This window comes from Mobula hypostoma, chromosome 6 (genome assembly GCF_963921235.1).
Source record: "Mobula hypostoma chromosome 6, sMobHyp1.1, whole genome shotgun sequence".
Taxonomy (NCBI): Eukaryota; Metazoa; Chordata; class Chondrichthyes; order Myliobatiformes; family Myliobatidae; genus Mobula; species Mobula hypostoma.
The window spans coordinates 47903484-47927511 of record NC_086102.1 but is presented as its reverse complement, the minus strand read 5'-3'; the positions used below and the strand labels follow the sequence as shown (position 1 = coordinate 47927511).

The window sequence follows — 24028 nt, the reverse complement described above, 5'->3', positions numbered from 1 at the left end:
ACAGCATCCTCTTTTCAGACACCACCGTCAGAGAGTCCAGTTCCATCCCCACAACATCACTGACCTTACGAATGAGTTTGTTGATCCTGTTGGTGTCTGCTACGCTCAGCCTGCTGCCCCAGCACACAACAGCAAACATGATAGCACTGGCCACCACAGACTCGTAGAACATCCTCAGCATTGTCCAGCAGATGTTAAAGGACCTCAGTCTCCTCAGGAAGTAGAGACGGCTCTGACCCTTCTTGTAGACAGCCACCGCATTTTGAAGAGAATATGGTGGAGTAGACTCCTAGCCTTGTCATATGGGATGCCTTTAAAGCGTATATTAGAGGACAAGTCATTTCTTATACTGCAAGTGTTAAGAAAAAATCTAAAAGAGAATTAATTTAGCCAATCAGCTGAAACATTTAGATGAATATGCTTTGACCTCAGATCCTACTGTATATAAAAGACGGGTTGAAATTAAAGCTAAATATGCTTTTTTATTAACATACCCTGTTGAAACTCAACTTTTAAAGGATAAAAGTCAATTTTATATCCATGGGGATAAGACAGGTAAATTATTGGCTAACCAAATTAAAGCTAAATGACAGATGAGAGAAATTTATAAAGCTAACGGTACTAGGACAACTGATCATTCAGAAATAAATGATACTTTTAGAGAATATTATTCTAAACTTTATAGTTCTGATCTTCTTAAAGATAATACTGTAATGGATAACTTTTTAGATCAAATAAATATCCCTACGCTTTCTGTTGATGGCCAAAAACAGTTGGATCAATGTATTTCTCATGAAGAAATAGGCAAAGCTATACGTTCGTTGTATTCAGGGAAAGCTGCAGGTCCTGACAGATTTTCTGGAGAACTTAAGGCTTTTTCTTCTTTGCTCATACCCCATTTATGTTCCGTTTTTTCAGATTCTTTTAAGTTAGGTAGGTTACCGCAATCCTTTTACGAAGCTTCTATTTTGCTTATCCTTAAAATGAATAAGAATCCAACTGAATGTTCTTCATATTGACCAATTTCTTTACTTAATGTTGATACAAAAATTTTATCTAAAGTTCTGGCTCGTAGGATGGAAAATATCTTGCCATCTGTCATTTCTAACTATCAGACTGGCTTTATTAAAAATCGATATTCTCATTTTAATATTCGTTGATTATTAAATGTTACTTATTCTTTTTCTAAAGAGATACCAGAGTGTGTGATATCCTTAGAAGCTGAGAAGGCTTTTGATCGGGTTGAATGGCATTATTTATTTAAAATTTTAGAAAAATTTAATTTTGGGTCCAACTTTATTCAATGGATTAAACTACTGTATTTATCCCCTTTTGCTCGGGTTCTTACTAATTCTCAGAATTCTAAACCATTTAAACTCCAACGTGGAACCAGACAAGGTTGCCCTTTGAGTCCTTTGCTCTTTGACCTGGCTTTAGAACCTTTAGTTATTGCTTTTTGAGAATCTAATGACATCACTGGTATTTTACGGAAGGGTACTATCCATAAAGTTTTACTTTATGCAGATGATTTATTGCTTTATATTTCTAATGTTGAAACTTCATTACCTTCTGTGCTTTGTTTACTATCTTGCTTTAGTCAATTTTCTGTATATGAGCTGAACCTACAGAAGAGTGAACTTTTTCCTTTGAATAATTTGCCATTAACTGATATTAACCACCCTTTTAAAATTGTAAGAAACCAATTCACTTATTTGGGTGTAACAATTACTAAGAATTATAAATGGTTATTTAAAGAAAATTTTCTTACTTTATTAAATTATATAAAAATACCATTATCAAATTGGTCGCCCCTTTCGTTATCATTGATTGGCCGAATTAGCTCTACTAAAATGAATGTTTTACCTAAATTTATATACCTCTTTCAGGAATTACCCGCTTTTATTCCTAAATCCTTTTTTGACTGTCTGGTCTCTATTCAGTCGAGGACGTTTGTTTTTCCATATGTAGGAGGATAAAATAAAGTCCATCTCCAGAAAGTTAAAAAGAATGGAGGTTTAGCTTTACCAATTTTTAGGTTTTATTACTGGGCAGCTAATATATGGAATCTCACATTTTAGTTGTACTATATTAACCACGAGGACTGTCCCGGGTGGGTTTCTTTAGAAGCTAACTTGGTTAATAAATTTTCTATTATCTCCCTATTGGGATCTTCACTTCCTTCATCCTTAAGTAAGATAACTGAAAATGTGGTAGTCAAACATACTTTAAGGGTTTGGATACAATTTAGAAAACACTTTGGTTTATTTAGATTCTCCCTTTCTAGTCCCATTTTATATTTTAAAAAAAAATAATTTAAGCTTTCTATGACTGATACAGTCTTTAAGCATTGGGAAGGATTGGGCATTACATGTTTCTGGGATCTGTTCGTGGGAGGAAGTCTTTCTTCATTTGAACAATTGTCAACCAGATATAGTTTACCAAAAACCCATTTTTTTCAGTACTTACAAATTAGAGATTTTCTGCGATCTCAATTATATGCATTTCCTAATAGACCTGATAAGAACATATTAGATGAAATCCTTAATATGAAACCATTCTATAATGGTTCAATATCCAATAGTTATGATATTTTGTTGGGAATGAGAAATGATTCTTTAGATAAGATTAAAAGTCTTTGGGAACAAGATTTACAGACCTGACTTTCAGAAGAAACTTGGAATGAGATTTTTAAATTGGTTAGTACTTCATCGCTATGTGCTCATCATTCCCTCCTACAATTTAAAGTGGTTTATAGGGCTTATATGACCAAGGATAAATTATCTCCTTTTTATAGAGATATATCTCCCTATTGTGATAGGTGTAACAATGGAGAAGCTTCACTTATTCATATGTTTTGGACTTGTCCAAGTCTTGGAAAATATTTCAAACTTTTTCTATACTCTTTTAAAGTAAATTTTAAGTCTAATCCTTTGATTGCCCTATTTGGTATTGTTGGAAGTAAAGATATCATTTTGAAGACATCTGATCTGCACATTCTGGCTTTTCTCTCTCTCATGGCGAGAAGGGCGCTTTTATTTAAATGGAAGGATGCTGTTCCACCTAATCATGCTCAGTGGTTACGGGATGTTATGGCATGCTTAAATTTAGAAAAGATTTGTTGTTCAATTTCTGAATCTAACCAAGATTTTCAAAATTTGTGGGGGCCGTTTTTAGATTATTTTCATAACCTTTGACCTCTTGTTAAAGTACGGAAGTTGGTTAATAGTATATTTTATTATCTGCTAAGTTTCTTTTTTCTTTTTTTCCCAAAACAGCTTCGGCTTTGGTAGTGAGTGTAGATCTTTTATTCTCCTTAATAAAACTGCTTATATTCTAATATGCAAACTAATCTAATCTATATGAATATAGAGTAAGGAGTTCGTTAATGTGGTTCAATATACTGTATCTGGCATTATATTTTGTTTTTTGTTTTATAATATGTATTCTCTCGAACTCTGTATTCTATATATAGAAATCAAAATCAATAAAAATATTGAAAAGAGTTATCAAAGGCTGACTCTCCCTATCTTTACTATCCTTGCTTTTAATTGGAATATACTTTTGTTGAGCACAGTGGAAAAATTTCTTTGAAAGTGTTCCACTGTCCCACCATATAGTTTGTGTTCCCAGTCTACACTAGTCAAATCCTTCTTCATCCCACTGGTTTCAAATTGAACTATTGTACCCTCCATTTGTATGAGAAATTCAGTCATACTGTGATCACTCTTTCCAAGAGGATCCCTAAGTACAAGATCACTAATTTTACCTGTTTCATTGCACAGGACCAGATCTAAGACAGCACGTTCCCTTGTAGTCAGTGACATGCTGTTCAAGAAAGCTATTACATGTTCCATTTCGGAGTACTTCATCTGCCATTTCTTTGCCCATTTGCCTAATCTGTCAATGTCCGTCTGTAGCCTCTCTACTTCCTCAAAACTACCTGCCCCTCCACCGATCTTCATTTGTTGGCAAACTTTGTAACAAAGCCATCAATTCCATCATCGAAGTCATTGACATATAATGTAAAAGGAATCTGCCCCAACACAGACCCCTGTAGAATACCAGAAGTCACTGGCAGCCAACCAGAAAAGCCTCCATTTGTTCCCACTCTTTGCCTTCTGCCAATGAGCCACTGGGCTTGTAGCTTGTTAGCAGCCTCATGCGTGGCACCTTTTCAAAGGCCTTCTGAAAATCCAAGTGTACAACATCAACTGATCCTCATTTTGTTTATCCTGGGTTGTTATTTCTTCAGAGAATTCCAATAGTTTTGTCTGGCAAGATTTTCTCTTGAGGAAACCATGCTGACTGTGGCATATTCTTTAATATTCCTCTAAGTACCCCAAAACCACATCCTTAACAATAGATTCCAGCATCTTCCTAACCATTGAGATCAGACTTCCAGAAGCATTCCAGAATCTAGTGATTCTTGAAAGATCATTGCTAATGCCTCCACGATCTCTTCAGCCACCACTTTCAGAACCCTGAGATGTACACCATCTGGCCCAGGTGACTTATCTGCCTTCAGACCTTTCAGTTTCCCAAGAATCTTCTCTCCAGTTAAAGTAACTTCACATACTTCATGATCCACCATACTGCTAGTAAAGACGGATGCAAAATGCTTATTCAGTTCGTACACCATTTCCTTGTTTCCCATTACTATCTCTCCAGCATTGTTTTCCAGCAGTCCAATATCCACTCTTGCCTGTTTTACACTTTCGGTATCTTCTTTAAGAAGGTACAGATGGAATATGCCAATAATATTAATGACTTTTTTAGTTGCCTTCCGTTGGTTTTTAAAAGCTTCCCAACCCTCTTCCCACAAATTTTTGCTCTATTATATGCCCTCTCTTAAGCTTTTATGTTGGCTTTGGGTTCTCTTGTTGACACGGTTTTGTCATCTTTCCTTAGGAATACTTCTTCCTCATTGGGATGTATGTACCCCCTGAAATTCTGGCCATTGGTGCTCTGTCACCATCCCTGACAGTGTTTTTTTCCATTCATTTCTGGCCAACTCCTTTCTTGTGCCTCTATAACTCCCTTTACTCCACTCTAATACTGGTATATTGGAATTTAGCTTCTTCTCAAATTTCAGGGTAAATTCTATCATATCACCTAGCTTATCCTCCTTCCCCTCCACTTTTTTGTTCTGGCATCTTCCCCTTTCCAGTCCAGATGAAGAGATTTAGCCCAAAACGTGAACTGTTTATTCATTTCAGTAGATGCTGCCTGACCTCCTGAGTTCCCCCAGCCTTTTTTTTTTTACGTTGCTCCACTTATGATTGTAGACTGCTGTCGAGCTCAATCCCAGTGTACCCAGAAATTTAGGATAAGGATCTAGCAAGTGTCAGTTTGTGGTTCTGTCACAAATTGTAGACAGGAAATTAATTATGCAAGAGGAAAAGATACAGCAAGTGAAGAAGGCAGGTTGCAAGTTGGCCTCTAGCAAATGTTGCAGGGAATGGATGTTAATCTGCAATTATATGGAGTTTTAGCAAGAAAATACATGGAGTTCAGGGTTTATTGTTTACTTTGGCTAAGAATGGATACAATGTTGCAGTTAAGCCCCACTTTGTGAAATTGAATATAGGATTGTGGCCTACAAGTTTACAAAATTGTGGAGAGTCATAGTTTTGGAATGAAATCTTATGATTGAGATGAGAAGGTTTTTCATCAAACAATTGTGAATGTAGGAACAATTTTTGGGCCGCTGTGTGCTCAGTCATTAATGATTTATTTTGGCTTACAAGGAGAAATTAAGGAAAATGAGAGTTGATTAAGAAATGTTGATCTGATTGATTAGTAGATAGAACTGAAGACACCAGAAGACATGCTATTGCTTTTGTTGTCTAAGTGACTTTAAACTTCAAGTAAACAATGTAAAAATAATTTCCATTTCTTGGTGAACGTTAACATAGCCATTTAAAGATCTAGTGATGTATACTAGCACAAACCAGATCTTTGACCACCAGTACTGTATATTCATACCTGCACTCATCCTGTGCCTGTACATTTCATACTTTCTCCACTATGCACTCCCCGCACCCCTGAAAAAGTGCTTTGTTTTATTTCTCAAGCTTGTCCAGAATCTGCTAGCTATTTAATAATTATTGTTATGTTTACTGTACCCACTATTGCTGTGATAGGTTAGCTTCTAGTTAGGCAATGCCTTTTTAAGTAAAGTAGTGCAATCTCAATGACTGTTGCTCCCTATTTTGTTAATCTCCACGATATTTTTAACCCTATGGGAAAAGCTGTGCTGCTCTAATTCTGGCCTCTTGACCATCTTCGAATGTAATCATTGCATGTTTGCCCATTCTCTAGGTTCTGGAATATCTTCCCTCAACAGCTACCTTTCTTTCATCTAAGCTGATGCATGCGGCTCGCTGACTACATTAATGGTATTGACGCAAGTTGCTTTGGTAATAGATTCATGGAATTATACAGCACAGAAGGAGGCTTTTGGCCCAACTTGTCCATGTTGAGTAAACCTCTTGTATACGTCTACTGCTTTCAAGGTTGTAATTATACCTATCTCAATTGATCATTCCATATTTGGACCATGTGTGTGGGGAGAAAAGTCTGTCCTCGAGTTCCTTTTAATCTTTCTCCATAAAACTTTAAATCTATGTCCTCTAGTTTTAGGCTCCCTTCTCTTGGCAGAAGAAAACTTGACCATCCACCTTATCGACATCCCTAATAACTTCATTGTATCTCTCATCCCTCACCCCTCAACCACCTGCGTCCCAGGGAAGAAGGTCCCAGTCCGTCCAGCTTCTTCTTATAACTCGGGCTCTCCTGTCCCAGTGACATTCTCTTGAATCTTTGCTGCATCCTTTCCAGCTTAGTGCCATTCTTCCTCTAACTGGGTGATCAGAACTGCACACAATTGCCTGATTCATACAATTGCAACATGTTGTCCCAATTTTTATACTCACTGCCCTTCCCAATGAAGGCAAGCATTGCCAAACATACCATCCGAGTTGTCACTTTCAGGGAACTATGTACCTTTACCTCTAGGGTACCCTCTTCGTTCTACAAAATTCTTGGGATGTACCATTTATTGTGTAAGTCCTGCTGTGATTTAATGTCTCGCTCTTGTCAAAGTGTATCTTCTATTCCTTGTGACACTTATCCAGTTTGTCTGGATCTCTTCTAATGTCAGATGGCCTTCATTGTCCACGGTACCACCCAAATTGCTTACGATGTTGTGATCCTAATTATTAATTCAGATGATAAGCGACAGTGGACCCAGCACCAATGACACTGGTTACAGGCCTTAAACTGAATTGCAACCCTCCTCTTCCATCCTTCCTTCCATCAAGCCAATTTTATATCCAGTTGGCCAGCTGAGCCTGGATCCCATGTGATATTACTTTCTAGCCTAGCCGACTGTAGCGGTTACTTGAAAACCAACCAAAACTGTTGGGAGACTAAGCCAGAGTAATCAACACTTTATGATGCACTCCAAGTAATGAATTTCTGAGTCAAAAAAGGTATAGTCAATCCTTTACTATGAAATGAACAAAGCCTAATGGTCTTGTAGTAATTTAAAAAAAACTAACAAAACTAAATTAGCAATATATCTGTCTAATTAGCGGTCCAATTGCAATATTACACTTTATACTTTATTGTCGCCAAACAATTGGTACTAGAGCATACAATCATCACAGCGATATTTGATTCTGCTCTTAGAGCCCTCTGGAGTACAAATTGATACTAAATATTAAAAATTTAAATAATAAATCATAAATAGAAAAGGGAAAGTAAGGTAGTGCAAAAAAACTGAGAGGCAGGTCTGGATACTTGGAAGGTACGGCCCAGATCCGGGTCAGGATCCGTTCAGCAGTCTTATCACAGTTGGAAAGAAGCCGTTCCCACATCTGGCCATACGAGTCTTCAAGCTCCTGAGCCTTCTCCCAGAGGGAAGAGGGACGAAAAATGTGTTGGCTGGGTGGGTCGTATCCTTGATTATCCTGGCAGCACTGCTCCGACAGCGTGCGGTGTAAAGTGAGTCCAAGGATGGAAGATTGGTTTGTGTCATGTGCTGGGCTGTGTTCACGATCTTCTACAACTTCTTCTGGTCTTGGACAGGACAGCTTCCATACCAGGTTGTGATGCACCCTAGAAGATTGCTTTCTACGGTGCAACTATAAAAATTAGTGAGGGTTTTAGGGGACAGGCCAAATTTCCTTAGCTTCCTCAGGAAGTAAAGGCGCTGGTGGGCCTTCTTGGCAGTGGACTCTGCTTGTTTGGACCAAGTCAGGTCATTTGTGATATTGACCCCGAGAAACTTGAAGCTTTTGACCTGTTCCACTTGCGCACCACTGATGTAAACTGGGTCGTGTGGTCCACTACTCCTTCTGAAGTCAACAACCAATTCCTTCGTCTTCCTGACATTGAGGGATAGGTTATTGTCTTCGCACCATGCCACCAGGTTCTTAATTTCCTCTCTGTACTCATCATTACCCGAGATTTAGTGATATCAAGCAGTATAATAGTTTAATTAGCATAACTAATTAGGCTATAGCATTCTAATTAGCAAAGTAACAAAGTTAGCGGTCATTAAAATAAATATTCCCTGTGGCTTACCCCCTCTCTACTAGGCTAAAGAACTAACTAAAGCAAAGCATGAAGATGTTACTACACTCATTTGTTCCTACCACGCTCCAACCCATGTGACAGATGGTTATAATAAATGTGGTGTAAAATACAATACAGACAGAAAATAGATACATGGCTCCTACACTGATCCGGGGGGGGGGGCGGTGGGGGTGGAGGGGTGAGATCTCATCAAGTTCAATGATTATACCTCTTCCCGTACTTTCACTTGCAAGGGTTCTATTCCGTTCTCCCAGTTCCACTTTCTCCACGACGCCTTTCTCATGAGGAGCATTTCCATTCTAGGATAACCAAGATGTAATAATTTTTCAAAAAACAGGTGTTCTCCTCCACTGCTGTCAATGCACCCCTCACCTGCATCTTTTTCCTGCACAGCTGTACTCACTCCATTCTACCTTCACACCCCCCCCCCCCGATAATCAGGAATAGGGTTTCCCTTGTGTTCACTGATTACCCTATTGGCCTGTATCCGACACTCTTCTACCCCCCACCCCACAGAAGTTTGCTGTCACCATGACTCTCTTGTTTGCCGGTTTCTCCTTACAGTTTTGGGCTCCAGGCACTTTTCCCTGCACTCATACTAAGTGTTTCATTTATCCCTGCACTTGCTTGCTCTCCAATATTCAGGGCCCTAAACAGTTCTAGCAGGCGAAGCAGCATTTCTATTATGAATCCGTTGGTGTTATTTATTTTATCTGTTGCTCTTGATATGACCTGTCTATATCAGTAAGACTTGAAGCAAATTGGGGGATACTTCGTAGAGAACCTTCACTCTGTACATTGTAGCCAGTTAGGATCTCCTGGTGGCCAGCCATTTTAATTCCATTTCCCATTCTCACATTGACATATCTATCCACTGCCTCCTCTACTGCCAAGTTGAGGCTACATGCAGATTGGAGGAACAATTCATATTCTATATTGATTGTTGCCAACTTGATGGCATCAACAATTCCAATTCTAATGGTGTCAGCATGAATCTTTCTAACTTTCTATAAACACTCCTCTTTCCCCACTTTGTTTTCTTTGGCCCCATTACCCTTCTCTTTCCCCTCTCCACCCTCACTTTTTTCCTTCTGATTCCCCACCTCCTTCCTTTCATTCCATGGTCTACTGAACTCAAGAGATTCCACCTTGTTCAGCCCTTTGCCTTTTCCATTTATCACCAATCAACTATACAGCCGTGCCCCCACCACCACCACCACCACCACCTACCTTCCTCCTCTTAGCTGGATTCACCTATCACTACCAGCTCATTTTCCTCCTCTCCACCCTTCACTTCCAGAAGAGTTCATTGTCTCCTATGCTTGCTTTGATGGTCAACACATTGAGGAACCATCACAAACTCCCACGGGAGGGTGAACCTGCAAAAAACTACCGGCCCAGACGTGGTACCTGAGCAAATACTGAAGACCTGTGCTGATCAACTGGCTGGAGTTTTCACTGAGACTGTTGAAGCAAATAGTTAAATATGTGAGGTACCCACCTGCTTCAAGCAGGCTTCAGGTATATCAGTATACCAGAAGAATGTGGTAATCTGCCTTATTGGGCAGTGGCACTTGCATCCACAGTGAAGAAGTGTTTTGAGAGGTTGGTGATGAAACATCAACTCCGGCCTGAAAAGTGACTTGGACTCGCCAATTTGCGGGTCCACTGCAGATGCTGATGGGGCATTCAGCCCTGGAGCAGCTGGACAACACAAAGGTGCATACACCAGGATGCTGTTTATCAACTACAGTTCAGCATTCAATACCATCATCCCCTCAAGATTCCTGGATCTTGGCCTCAATACTTCCTTCTGTAATTGGATTCTTGATTTCCTCACTTGCAGACCCCAATCAGTTCAGATTGGCAGCAACATCTCCTCCATGATCTCCGTCAACACGGATGCATCACAAGACTGTATGCTCAGCCCACCCCCCCCCCCGCTCTACTCACTTTACACTTATGACTTGGTGGTTAAGCACAGCTTCAATGCCATATTCAAATTTGCTGATGACACCAGTAGGCTGAATCAAAGGTGGTGATGTATCAGCATATAGGAGGGAGATTGAAAATCTGGCTGAGTGGTGCTGTAACAGCAACTTCTTAGTCAATATCATTAAAACAGAGAGGCTGATTATTGACTTCGGGAGAAGGAAACCAGAGGTCCATGAGTCAATCCTCATCAGAGGATCAGAAGTGGAGACAGTCAGCAACTTTAAATTTCTTGTTATTATTGCAGAGGACCTGGCCTGGGCCCTGCACGTAACTGCAGTTACAAAGAATGCATGGCAGCGCCTCTACTTCCTTAGCGGTTTGCCAAGATTCAGCGTGACATCCAAAACCTTGATCAATTTCTATGGATGTGTAGTGGAATATATTGACTAGCTACATCACAGTCTGGTATGGGAACACCAATATCCTTGAATAGACAATCCTACAAATTGTAGTTGATATGTTCCAGTCCATGACTGCTTAAGCCCTCTCCACAGTTGAGCACATCTACACGAAATGCTTTTGTAGGAAAACAGCATCTATCATCAGGGATCCCCACCATCCAGGACATAACGTGTCTGTGCTGCCGCCATTAGGAAGAAAGTACAGGAGCCTCAGGACTCACGCCACCAGGTTCAGGAACAGTTATTACCTGTGAACCGTCGGGTTCGTGAACCAGAGGGATAACTTTACTTGCCCCATCATTGAAATGTTTCCATAACCAATTGGCTCACTTTCAAGGACTCTTCATCTCATGCTCCCGATATTTATTGCTTATTTATTTATTATTATTTTTTGTATTTTGCACAAGTTGTCTTTTGCAGACTGGTTGAACTCTCAACTTGGTGTGGCCTTTCATTGACTCTGTCATTGTTTTTATTTAATGGATTTATTGAGTAAGCCCACAATAGAATGAATGTTAGGGTTGTATATGGCGACATACATTTACTTTGGTAACTTAGAGGGCAGGAGCATTGCTTTCATTTCAGTGTGAAAGTTTTTTTTATTCTCAATGGAAATTCACTTGCATTTTTCCGTCCTGCATGCTTTTACCACATGGTGTCACTAAGTTGCACTAATTCCTGACTGGCAAGGATGGATTTACATGTATATTTATTGTATTTTAGGATTTTAATCTGTAAGTACTGTTGTATTTAAGGTAAAGATAATGTAGGTCAGTGGGAAATTCTAAAACCATGCACCCAGCTGAGGGTATCCTCAGCAAAGTTGTACCAACCATAAAATATGAAATTTGATTTATATTCTTCTGTTACGACTTTTTCCTCAAAGGCATTTTTGAAATTAATGTTTTGTGCGGAAATGGTATCTTTCGTTCTTTGTACTAAAGTGTTAATCCTACATCATTTATACTGTAAGAATAGTATATTGAATGGGATAATGCCACTGAAAAAGGGTAAAAGGAATTGAATTAAGAACAAGGTATGACACTTGAAGGATTAAAATGACAGTCAAAACAGAAGTAGTCCATTCAGCCTGGAGCCTTGAAATCAGGATAATACATTACCTTAGAATAGTATTAGGTCTTCATAACTATTTTCACATTTTACTCTCTCATTTTCTAAATGTAAAATATATTCAAATAGGCTTTTTGAGCTAATCTACAAAATATTGTGTATCATGTCAAGTCAAACAAAAATTTCCAAAACCTGTCAACTGTTTACTAAAATTAAAAACCAAAATTGTGAGGCATTATTCATCCTCTTTGTAATTACTATGCTAACATTCATCAGGTGCAGTACTGTACATTACGTTACCAATTTTTTGATTAAAAAAATTGGAGGATCACCAGTTTTCAATGAATTCATAAATAATACTGCCCCTACCACCCCCTGTAAGGTCCAATGGTATGATAGATAAAGACAAAAGAGCATTCAAGACAAACCAGGGAAATTAATGTAGAGAAGCACAGATCTGCCAAGGGTACAAGACCACCTCAAAGGCACTAAACATGCCTCAAGAGTTCAGTGCAGTCCATCGTGGAAAAATATGAAGCCATAGCCCCACTGCCTAGGTCAGGCTGCCCCTCTAAACCTAGTCACTGGAGAAGAAGAGACTTTTAAGAGCAGCTACTGTGTTGCCAACAGTCACTGAGTGAGCTGCAGAAGTCAGTGGCTGTATTTGGAGATGAAATTCATGGCGCCACAATCTCTAAAGTCTGGCACAGAAAGGGTATTTATGGAAGAGTGGCAAGGAAAAAGCATAGGCTAATAAAAAGCATGTCCTTGCCCATAAAGGCCTTGAAATGGATCGTTTAGAAGATACTGTAAGGATGAGAAAGATCTTGTGGTCAGAATAATCTGAAGTGGAACTTTTTGGCCTCAACACTAAGCGGTATGTGTGGCTTAAATCTGTATCAGCCAGGTAGCAACATCCCTACTGTAAAGTATGGTGGAGGTGACATCATGCTGTGAGGATACTTCTCAGAAGCAGGGACTAGAAATCTTAAATACTATACTGCCAAATGCAAAGAGATCCTGGATAAAAGCCAGCTAGCCTCTGCCAGGAAGCTTAAACTGGAGAGGAAGTTCACTTTTCAGCTGGACAATGACCCATGGCACACTGCCAAAGCAACCATGGAATGGTGTTATATGAAGAAAATTGATGTCCTTAAGTGGCCTGGTCAGAGACCTGACCTCGACCCTATTGAATATCCCAAAACCTCAAGATTGTTGTCCATCGGCACTCCCCAACTAATCTGGCACAGATTGAGCAATTTAGCGAGAAGGCATGGGCAAATCTTGCTCCATCATGTTGTGCAAAGCTAATAGAGACTTGTCCAAAAAGATAATTGGCTGTAATAGCTGTGAGAGATGGCACAACTAAGTACTGATCAAAGGAGATGAATACTTCTGAACTGCTGACATTTCAGTTTTTGAATTATTAATTTTTCACGCTCTACAATGTTCTGTGTTTTGGGCATTACTGTGAAAAAAGGAGCATGTGATTCACAAATAAAAATTCTCAGTTAAATTGATCAAAATACCTGGGTTTATTTATTTGAACAAAGGGTTGGGGCTGAATACTTTAATAAGGCACAGTATCTAAAGTCTGTTTGTTTTTTCAGAGGCCAAAGTGACAAAAAAGGCAAATTGAAGGGTAATCCAAGCCTTTGACAAGAAGCAGGAAAGGTGATGAAAGCTAGAATTACACAGTATAAAGGAACAGAATATTGGAGCATAGGAAGAAGACAAGGCAATGATGAGAGAAGTGGAAGTGATTTATTCAAGTCCAGTTAATTTGCAAAATTGCAATGCTTCTGTATGTGCAGATAAAGTTATATAATTTGATAATAGAAATGTATGCAAAATTCTGATTTGAAGTACATATGAGATTGATAAGAGATTATATTGGAAAGAAAATTTGAATTAAACTTGAGGGTCACAACTAATGTATATTGCTGATTTAATTGTGCATGGTGATCAAGGAACTATTGATAATTCCACAAATGCCATCACTCCAATTGTTGAAGGGACCATAAAAATGGTTTTATTGTAAGTGATAGATTCCAGCTGAGAGGAGAGGGGTAAAAAAAAATCTGAATTCTTAAGTTGTTACTCTCAGAAAATTGAAAGTCATCATTTAAGTTACTTGTATCAATTTTGTTTTCTTATTGTGTATTCTCATCTTTCTGCAATCTAATTTGCATGGGTCCACTTTAGGAATATCCAAAAGGCACAACGTGAATGGGAACTAAGATTGTGAAGTTATCTGTCATAGTGGAGTAAATACTTTGGCATTACTCTAAGCAGTTTAACCTTAAAGTAGTGACTGATTAGAGATGTGAGACAATCACTGATGATGAATGATAATTTTAAGTTACAATGGGAGCAAAGCAGCACTTGGCAGCTGATAGAACCGAGGATGAAGTAGAACAAAATACAGTTGTCTCAACCAAAGCCAGCTTACTGTTTGTTATAAAACAAATACAACCAGAATTCCAAAGAACGTGTAACGGGCACATTGTTATGCAAGTTCTACTGCCCTTGCACTGGGGATATATTAAGCTATGCAGTGAGTTAAACATCTTAAAAATCACCTGAGATGGAAGGTTCCTTTAGGGTTTTTAATGATATCTTACTTGTGAAGCTGTGGAAAGTCAAGTAAAACATGTACTAAACTCAATACAGAATTGCTGTGTGCCTGAATATACTAATACCGTTAATTATTCTTGCAATCGATGTTTACCAAGGTAATACACAGACATAACATTCCATAACCATGCTGTATAAATAAGAGTAAACTCATGGCACAACAATATCTTAAAACTGATAGATATAATACTTCCTTCAAAATAGATTACTAAATGTTTTCTGATATTAACAAAACCTAAAGCTCACAGATATTGCTGTTTCAAGGGCAAATAAAGGGGATGGAGATGGATGTCTTTCCATCATGTGTGTTTCAAAATGAAATTCAAGTTAAACTGTGCAGGAAGTGATGTTCATACAAAACAAACTGCACCTCTAGAGACCAGAACAGAAGTTATACCCTATCTCTACTCAGTTTATCGAGGCTTGTTTCTTTTGTATCTCTAAAAGATATCCCATATTTTAAACTTTTTTTCTCTTTATATCAGGTATCAAGTTTACTCGTATCTAGATAACTTTATATATGATATTCACTTAACTTCATATAATCATAATACTTGAGTAATCCCTTTGAGTATTGCTTTGCTTTCAGCAAAATTATGATTGATCTGATTGTAACTGCATTACCACTTATCTGTGGCTTTTCAGCCCTATCAAAAATTTGTCAACTTCTGCGTTAAAAATATTCAACCATTTTGTTTCCATTGTGCTTTAAGGGAGAGATATCCAGCTACTTCTGTAATTGTGAGGAAAAGATGCCCATTTCTATCTCAAAAAGGGTGATCCTTTCCCTTAAACCAGTTTTCCAACCTTTTTTAGCCCAACACTCCGCCCCCTCCCCAGCAGCTTCATACTTGTCAAAGCCCCTCTCTTAGGCACAGAAGACTTTATGGCACTCCTGTAGTGTAAAAACATGTCTACCATTTGCTAACTTGAGAAAAATGATTCTTTAAATTTCTATTTGTCTTTAAACCTAGCTTACGCAGTACCTGAGTGCTGTGCAACAGCTTTGACCTCAGTGTGATCCTTGAGTTTGGTTTTCAGCAAGAGTTGAAATATCTGGTTCAAATTGAGACAGCAAAAGCCTTAAGTCCCCACATGTAACAGTGTCCAAGCGGTTTCTGCTTTTTTTGTGAGCATGTGGTTCACTGCACTGAAGCCTCTTTCAACAAGGTAGGAGATGGAAATGCAATGAAGAGCAGTTTGGCTCTTTTCTGAAGACCAGAAAACTTTGTATGACAGTGTAGCTGTCTAGGTGTTCTTGTACATCAGTCACTGAAAGCAAGCATGCAAGTACAGCAGGCAGTGAAGAAAGCTAATGGCATGCTGGCCTTCATAACAAGGGGAGTTGAGTATAAGAGCAAAGAGGTCCTTCTGCAGTTGTACAGGGCCCTGGTGAGACCACACCTGGAATACTGTGTGCAGTTTTGGTCTCCAAATTTGAGGAAGGACATTCTTGCTATTGAGAGAGTACAGCGTAGGTTCACAAGGTTAATTCCCGGGATGCTGGGACTGTCATATGTCGAAGGATTGGAACGACTGGGCTTGTATACTCTGGAATTTAGAAGGCTGAGAGGAGATCTTATTGAAACATATGATTATTAAGGGATTGGACACGCTGGAGGCAGGAAGCATATTTCCGCTGATGGGTGAGTCCAGAACCAGAGGCCGCAGTTTAAGAATAAGGGGTAGGCCATTTAGAACGGAGTTAAGGAAAAACTTTTTCACCCAGAGAGTGGTGGATATATGGAATGCTCTGCCCCAGAAGGCTGTGGAGGCCAAGTCTCTGGATGCTTTCAAGAAAGAGATGGATAGAGCTCTTAAAGATAGCGGAATCAAAGGTTATGGGGATAAGGCAGGAAGTGGATACTGATTGTGGATGATCAGCCATGATCACAGTGAATGGTGGTGCTGGCTCGAAGGGCTGAATGGCCTGCTCCTGCACATGGAAATCTCTTACTAGCTCTTCCTTCAGTTCGTCTTGACAAAAGGTCTCGGCCCGAAACGTCGACTGTACCTCTCCCTAGAGATGCTGCCTGGCTTGCTGCGTTCACCAGCAACTTTGATGTGTGTTACTCCTGCACCTATTGTCTATTGTCTATTACACCAAAAGCCGACAATTTTGAAAAACATTTTTGTTTCTTCATTCTTAATTTCATTAATTTCTTCTTGCAAGCTCTCTTCCAGTTCTTCTATCTTGCAAAGGAATGGGCTAACTACCCAGTTTGGAACTACTAGATTGTTCAAATCCTTGAATTGATTATGAAAATCCTTCTTCAGTGACTGCAGGTGTAAGCAGTGCTCTTGCAAATCAGTCTGTGAAAGAGAGTGCCATACTTTCCATGCAGGGAAACTGAGAACATTCTTCTCCCAATGATTTGCTTAAATATTTACAATTTTCTGATAAAATTGGACACTCACTTTTTGCCTAGATTTAATTGAACTCTGCAGTTTCACGTTTAGAATATTTGTTTTGTCATACAGATCAGCTAGGTCTCTGTGTAGAATTTCAAAGACGTTTTAAGCAGTTTGACAGCCATCACACTTCAGTGTGAAAAAGCGAGCGTTCAAACTCTTCATTGTTATCTTGGCATAATTGGCGAAATATTCTGCTGCTTAATGGATGAGCTTTAAATGTATTGATAGCAGATATTACAGGAGTCATGCTTGAAAAAAGTCACTGGCTGAGGTTTTTGGCCGTGAGATGTTGACAATGAATTAGACAATGGATTGCAAACAGACTTGGAATCTTTTTTTCAGAAATGCCACTAAACCAGCATGGCGATCTATTGCATAAGAGATCATGTTCCTAATCAGAATACTTTTTATTCTCAATGTACATTTTGAGTTTGTTGTAGATTGATTTGTTTTCAACTTTTTATGAATGAAAATCTCTTCATAAACTTTTCCATTTTTGATAAACCATACACATGTCATTAGCAATGCCTTGTTGTCCCGCAGTTGTCCCCAAATTCTGTTGTCTGTAGCTCTGCATGGAGTTGATACTCAATGTCTTCACTCATTTCGTCAATACAATGAGCTACAGAATTATTACTCAAGATGAATTGATTTTAAAATATTGACATTCATTTTGAGAACGGTTGTGAGCACTTCTGATAGATCAGGCATTAATACTCTTTCACCAATTATGCGATTTTCCACATGAGAAATTATGAGATTGAGTAAAACCATAAGTAGCCTTTTCAGGATGTCCTTTATGAAAATGTTCCTGCAATTTTGATGGTTTCATGGCTTCATTAGACAGTGCATTATTATAAATAGGACACATGGGGTGTTGCTGATCTGACGGGAATGGAATAAAAACCATATGTAACATTGTATTGACACAAGTTCTGTAGTTTCTGTTTCTTAGCAGGATTAGAATTCAAGGCTTCACTGCCTTCGGACTCAGATTGTGTTGTATATATTTATCCATCATTAATTAAAGTTAAAAATTAACACAAACTGGGAATGCCTAACAGATGTTGACAATAGCAGTGAGTTGACACAGATGCAATGATGGTAGTGGCACGTAAAGCAATGGGAAGGAGATCACAACAGCGAAAATTAAGTTGACAGGGATTCAGATTGGAATCTGAATGTTAGTCTGAATAGAGCTGGTGTTTGGCAAGCTAGCTTTATACTATTCCCGTTAACGCAATTGTCCAATCACGTATGGTCTCATAATCCCCAAAGATGGTTCTTGACCGCATATATATATAACGGAGGTTGCTTTGAACACCTCAAATGGAACCCTCAGGGTCAGCAAGTTCACTGATTAGTTCTATTTCACCGCTTAGTTCCAGCCACTGCTGTATCGCTGCACAACCTGTTTTTCGTAGATTTGTAGAAAAAGTTGAGAGGGTATACTTGACTTACCAGCTGTTAAATTGCATGGACTTGTGCTGTACTGCGAGTCAAGGGGAACTGCTGGGCACCCTGGTTGCTAATTTATGCATCCTCCCAATAATGTCTGGCTGGTTGGTAAGGTTGGATGAGATTTCTGAATTTCAGACATGTTGTGAGTGCTCACCACCTGCAGACCTACGGTTTTTCTTGTGTTCCAGTGCCTCATCCATGTTTTTTTGGAAATGCCTGCTCTACCAAGGTTGATCATGTCTTGTGCCTCAAGTTAGGGTCCTGCTTACCTTCCCTCTTCGCGCCCCCCCCAAAGAATCTTGAATACACCCCCCCCCCAATGACTTGTGTTTTCCCCTAACACCCCCTTAGGACACATAACCGCCACTGTTGGGAATCACTGCCTCACTGTCTTAAACTGATGCTAGATTTTACCATGAGGTAGCACGCTCTTTACATCCATTCTGTAAAGATGCCTAAGAAGTTGTATGTTTTAGTCAGCACCTCTTTCTTCTGAACTCCAGCACATACACGATTAGTCTGCTTAATCTATCTTCAAGGCAATGTGCCCATCTCCAGGTATTGGTCCAGTAAACTTTCTTTGCAATATAAATGAATGTAATTGTCATACTTTTTCATTCAATTGGCCTTGCAATAAATTATAACATCTTGTTAATTCAGGTAGTAGCCAGGATATAAAATATACTTGGTGTGCTAGTATATAAAGAAGACTGAGTATAACGTATGCTCAGATAGTGATGAGAAGGTGTACAGGAGTGAGATATATCAGTTAGTTGAGTGGTGTCACAGCAACAGCCTTGCACTCAGTGTAAGTAAGATCACTGAATTGATTGTGGACTTCAGAAAAGCTAATGGTGCAACTATACTTCCAGATAATACCTGTAAAATTTCATGTGCGACATCCAATGTGCAAGTCTCACTTTCAATTTTTAAATGTTTATTTCTGTATTAATTCTTGTGGGTTTGGGGAAATATAAATGTTTCCATCAGCTTTTAACTGTTGTAATTATGTTTGAAATCCTGTTGATCTGATCTTAATGTGTGGTCTCATCCTGAAACATTAGCCTTTAGAGATGTTGCTTTCCCCACTTGCTTTTCTTGCTACTGCCATCAGAAAGAAGATACAAGTGCCTCAAGACTCACCACCACCGGTTACTACCCCTCAATCAGCGAGCTTTTGAACAAAAGGGGATAACTACACTCATTTAAACACTTTTATCTTGTTAGTTCATGTTTGTTATTTATTGCTATTTATTTGTATGTGCATTTGCAGAATTTTTCTGTCCATTGATCCTGTTTTGAGTTTCTGTTCTATAGATTTGCTAAATATGCCAGCAAAAAAAGAACTGATCTGTTACCTAGCTTATGGAAAACAGTTAAGTGTCATCTTTGAATTAATATGGGACAAGAAAACTGAATTAATTTTCTCTCTGTTTTCAGGGCAATTAAAGCATTTCAGGAGGTGCTTTATATTGATCCTAGCTTCTCTCGAGCCAACGAGATTCACTTGCGTCTAGGGTTGATGTTCAAAGTGAACACGGACTATGATTCAAGTCTTAAGGTAGGCTTTAAGAATGATGCAGCTGCAGAGCATTAACATTTTTTTTCACAATCTATGTTCCTTTATGCAATAGACTCCATTAAATTTGTTATATCAAATACTTAGTTTAACAGAAACAGCCATTTTTGTTTCTCCATTCATCAAGCACTAGGAGTGTTTAATACAGGTTGAGCTCACTGTAGGAGACATGTATCTACTTTGTATTGTGTCTTGTGTTGTGTGTTTATTATGAGTAATTTGTCACATGGGTTGGGGTGTGGTAGAAGGAAAGGGCATACTTACATATTCACGCTTCGTCTTAGATCAGTTTTTCGTCTGGTTAGAGCAGGGAGTAGATTGGGGAATGGGATATTTTGAATGTTTAACATTAAAGTTTAAGTGTGTTAAGATCGCTAATGCTTAAGTATGTTTGAATATGCGTAGACTACTTATTTTGTTTTATCACTAGTTTTAGTTTCCATTGTTTTTTTATCATTACAAGATTGTCTTTGCTGGTTTCTTAGTAAAGGGTCCAACATACTTTCTTCGTTCGCTATTCGTGGATATATACACACATGCACGTGCACACACACACCCATTTATTTTGAGCACTGATATGACACCACAAATGGAAAATTCCGCAAGGCGCTGGGAACGTTCCCAGGAGATGCGCAGGTGTCTGCGTACCCCAGACAGTTCTGAGAAGTGACGTCACATATGTAATGAACAGAAGTAAATGAAAAATATAAAAATAAATATCTTGATCCTATATTGAAAGAGCAAACTTGTCAGCATTTGGAGTGACACATGTGCCGCTTAACGTTATGTTGATCTATCAAACAAAGATCTATCACGAAAAACTGAAAATTAAGGTAATTGTAAATATTCAGCAGGTTGCAGAAATTTAAGAAAGTCATGGCATTAAAATTTTAAAGATTTGTGGTGATAAAATTTCTGTTGATCACAAAGCAGTAGAGATATTCATTAAGTTTGCCAAGATCGTTGCTGACGAAAATCTAACATGCTGAGCGACTGCATGAGTACACATGTGTGATGAACAAATGTAAGACAAAGACTGCTTACTGTTATCACATAACTTCAGAGTCTGGAATGATGGCAATGCCAAACAGACTGACTGTTCACCTGGGCGGCCGAGGTGGTGGTAGCTTTCCCTTTCTGATGGTTCAATGTACACATTATTGTTCAATGCAGAACATTATTAAAATATTGCATAAAGTTACCATTTGGGGTATATGTATAAGTTGAAAATGTAATGTAAACAGGGTTTCATCCTCAAAGTATCTTATTACATTGATCAAAATATTCCAAAATCTGAAAGCTAAGGCACTTTCTATGTTGTCAGAGGGCTGGTATTAGTTTTTCATGATTATGTTGGCTTTTAGTGACCTGATGGGGACATGCATATGATGGGGATAGTGAATTTGCATTGTATCGAGGTAGAAATGAATTGCCCCTGTGTCTCATGCTTCTTTGGCTGTGGTGGTCTCTTCACTATATTTCTCAGTGCATGTAATAGTTTCATATTAACGAGTACAGGTTTCCCCGCTATCCGAAAGTAGAGCGTACTTGTGAAACCTTTTGTAAGCCGAAATGGCATAAAGCGAAGAAGCAATTACTATTAAATTATATGGGAAAATTTTTTGAGTGTTCCCAGACCCAAAAAATAACCTACCAAATCATACCAAATAACACTAAGATATAGTAAAAGCAGGAATGATATGATAAATACATAGCCTTGATAAAGTTGACTCTAAAATTTCTTCATTTATTTGGCAGAATAAGAATCCGAGACTGGGTAAAATACATTTACAGAAAGCTAAGAGAGATGGAGGTTTAGCATTACCTAATTTTAGATTTTATTATTGGGCTATTAATATTCGACATATGAAATTTTGGTTACTTGACCGGGACATACTATCTATTCCTAAATGGGTAGCATTGGAATTACAATCTGTTCAGGGTTATACACTTGGTTCTATTTTAGGTTCCTCTCTTCCTTTTGATTCGAAACGCCTTAAGCAGGTCTCTAACCCGATAGTTAAATATGCTTTGCGCATTTGGTTTCAATTCAGAAAATTTTTTGATCTTAATCAATTCGGGTTAGCGATTCCTATTTTAGGTAACATATTTTTTCCTCCCTCTTTTACGGATCGCGCTTTTCAAACTTGGAAGACTAAGGGTATTTTACGGTTTTTGGATTTATTTTTAGATGGTTCCCTTATGTCTTTTGAACAATTATCTAATAAATATAACTTATCAAGAATACATTTTTTTAGATATTTACAAGTTAGAAATTTCCTAAGTACTATACTTTCTTCCTTTCCAATGCTCCCTCCTATATATATTTTAGATTCGATAATTAACCTTAATCCATGTCAGAAAGGTGCATCGGCTATGATTTATAATATTATTATGAAACTTAGGAAAGCTCCATTTGATAAGATTAGGGTAGATTGGGAACAGGAATTGGGGCTTACCATTTCTGTGGATGATTGGGGGCAGATTTTACAATTAGTTAATACTTCCTCTATTTGTGCTAAACATTCCCTAATTCAATTTAAAGTGGTTCATAGAGCACATATGTCCAAAGATAAGTTAGCGCGTTTTTACTCGCATATTAATCCTTTCTGTGATAGATGTTCGGGGCAGATAGCCTCTTTAACTCATATGTTTTGGTCTTGCCCTACTTTGGAAACTTTTTGGAGAGATATTTTCAATATTATTTCTAAGGTATTAAATATAGATATCTCTCCTCACCCTATTACTGCTATCTTTGGACTACCTAAAATTTCTAGTAATCTTTCCCCTTCAGCCCGTAGAATGATTGCATTTCTTACTTTAATGGCAAAAAGATGTATTTTACAACATTGGAAAGAGCTTAATGCCCCAACTACCTTTTTTTGGTTTTCTCAGACGATTTTATGTTTGAATTTGGAGAAAATTAGAAGTAACCTTTATGATTCTTCATTTAAATTTGAACAGATTTGGGGACCTTTTATTCGATATTTTCATTTAATGTAATATTTACCCTTCTTGTTTTTTTTTCACTGTTTTAATGGAGGTCGGGATTGAGGACGTGATTTTAAGTTTAACTCTGTTTGGTTTTAAGTTAGCCCATTGTTTTGCCTTGCTTTTAGTTAGTTGCACGGTGGGTTTTTTTTTTGGGGGTTTTTTTTTCTTTTTTTTCCATTGATATATATAAAATTTAGTAAACTATTATGTTATCTTGGTTTCTTATGCTTAAATTACATTGTAGTATTTTCTTTTTGGTATTGTTATCTTTTGGAATTTTATTATACTTTAACATTGTATTAATGTTTATATGGCTTACCTTTTTTGTATACTTACTCAATAAAAAGATTTAAAAAGAAAGATAAATACATAGCCAAAATAAAGTAAAAATAATGTATGTACAGTGTAGTTTCACTTACCAGAATTGGGAAGACAGCAAGCTCACTGGAAGGTTGAGAGGTGGTACTGGTGGTGATGATGGTGTGTTAGGCACTCAAAGCATCCTGCAAACCTGCCCTAAACCTATGTGCCCTTTCAAAATTAAAGTCATACTTTTCTGCAATCATTGCAGCACTATCAATCGTAGTGAAAATCTCACGCAAGTGCTTCACGTTCAGATCCTGGACGACTTCACTTTCGGGCCGTTCGCTATTGCATTCGGTTTCGATTGGTATTCTTTCCTCTTGCAATTGCATCAGCTCTTCATCTGTCAGTTCTTGGTCAGATGAATAGTAACCAATAGTAACATCGGCAGCTTTCAAGATTCTTTCTCTCCCTTATGAGCTCTCTTGGGCTTTTCTGATACCTTAAGACACATCTTGCTAACGGATGCACGAAATAAATCGAGTTAAAGCACAGATGCTCACAGACACAG

At 38.2% G+C, this 24028-nt stretch overlaps 1 protein-coding gene across 3 annotated transcripts in view; it reads left to right on the top strand.

The window, feature by feature from the left end:
- Window positions 1–24028, top strand: part of kdm6a (lysine (K)-specific demethylase 6A) — a 251786-nt gene that overhangs the window by 80190 nt on the left and 147568 nt on the right. For all 3 annotated transcript variants that reach the window (XM_063050774.1, XM_063050776.1, XM_063050775.1), the window contains one exon: window positions 20022–20142. In XM_063050774.1, coding sequence (XP_062906844.1) covers window positions 20022–20142 — 121 coding nt within the window. The remainder of the gene's footprint in view (window positions 1–20021; window positions 20143–24028) is intronic.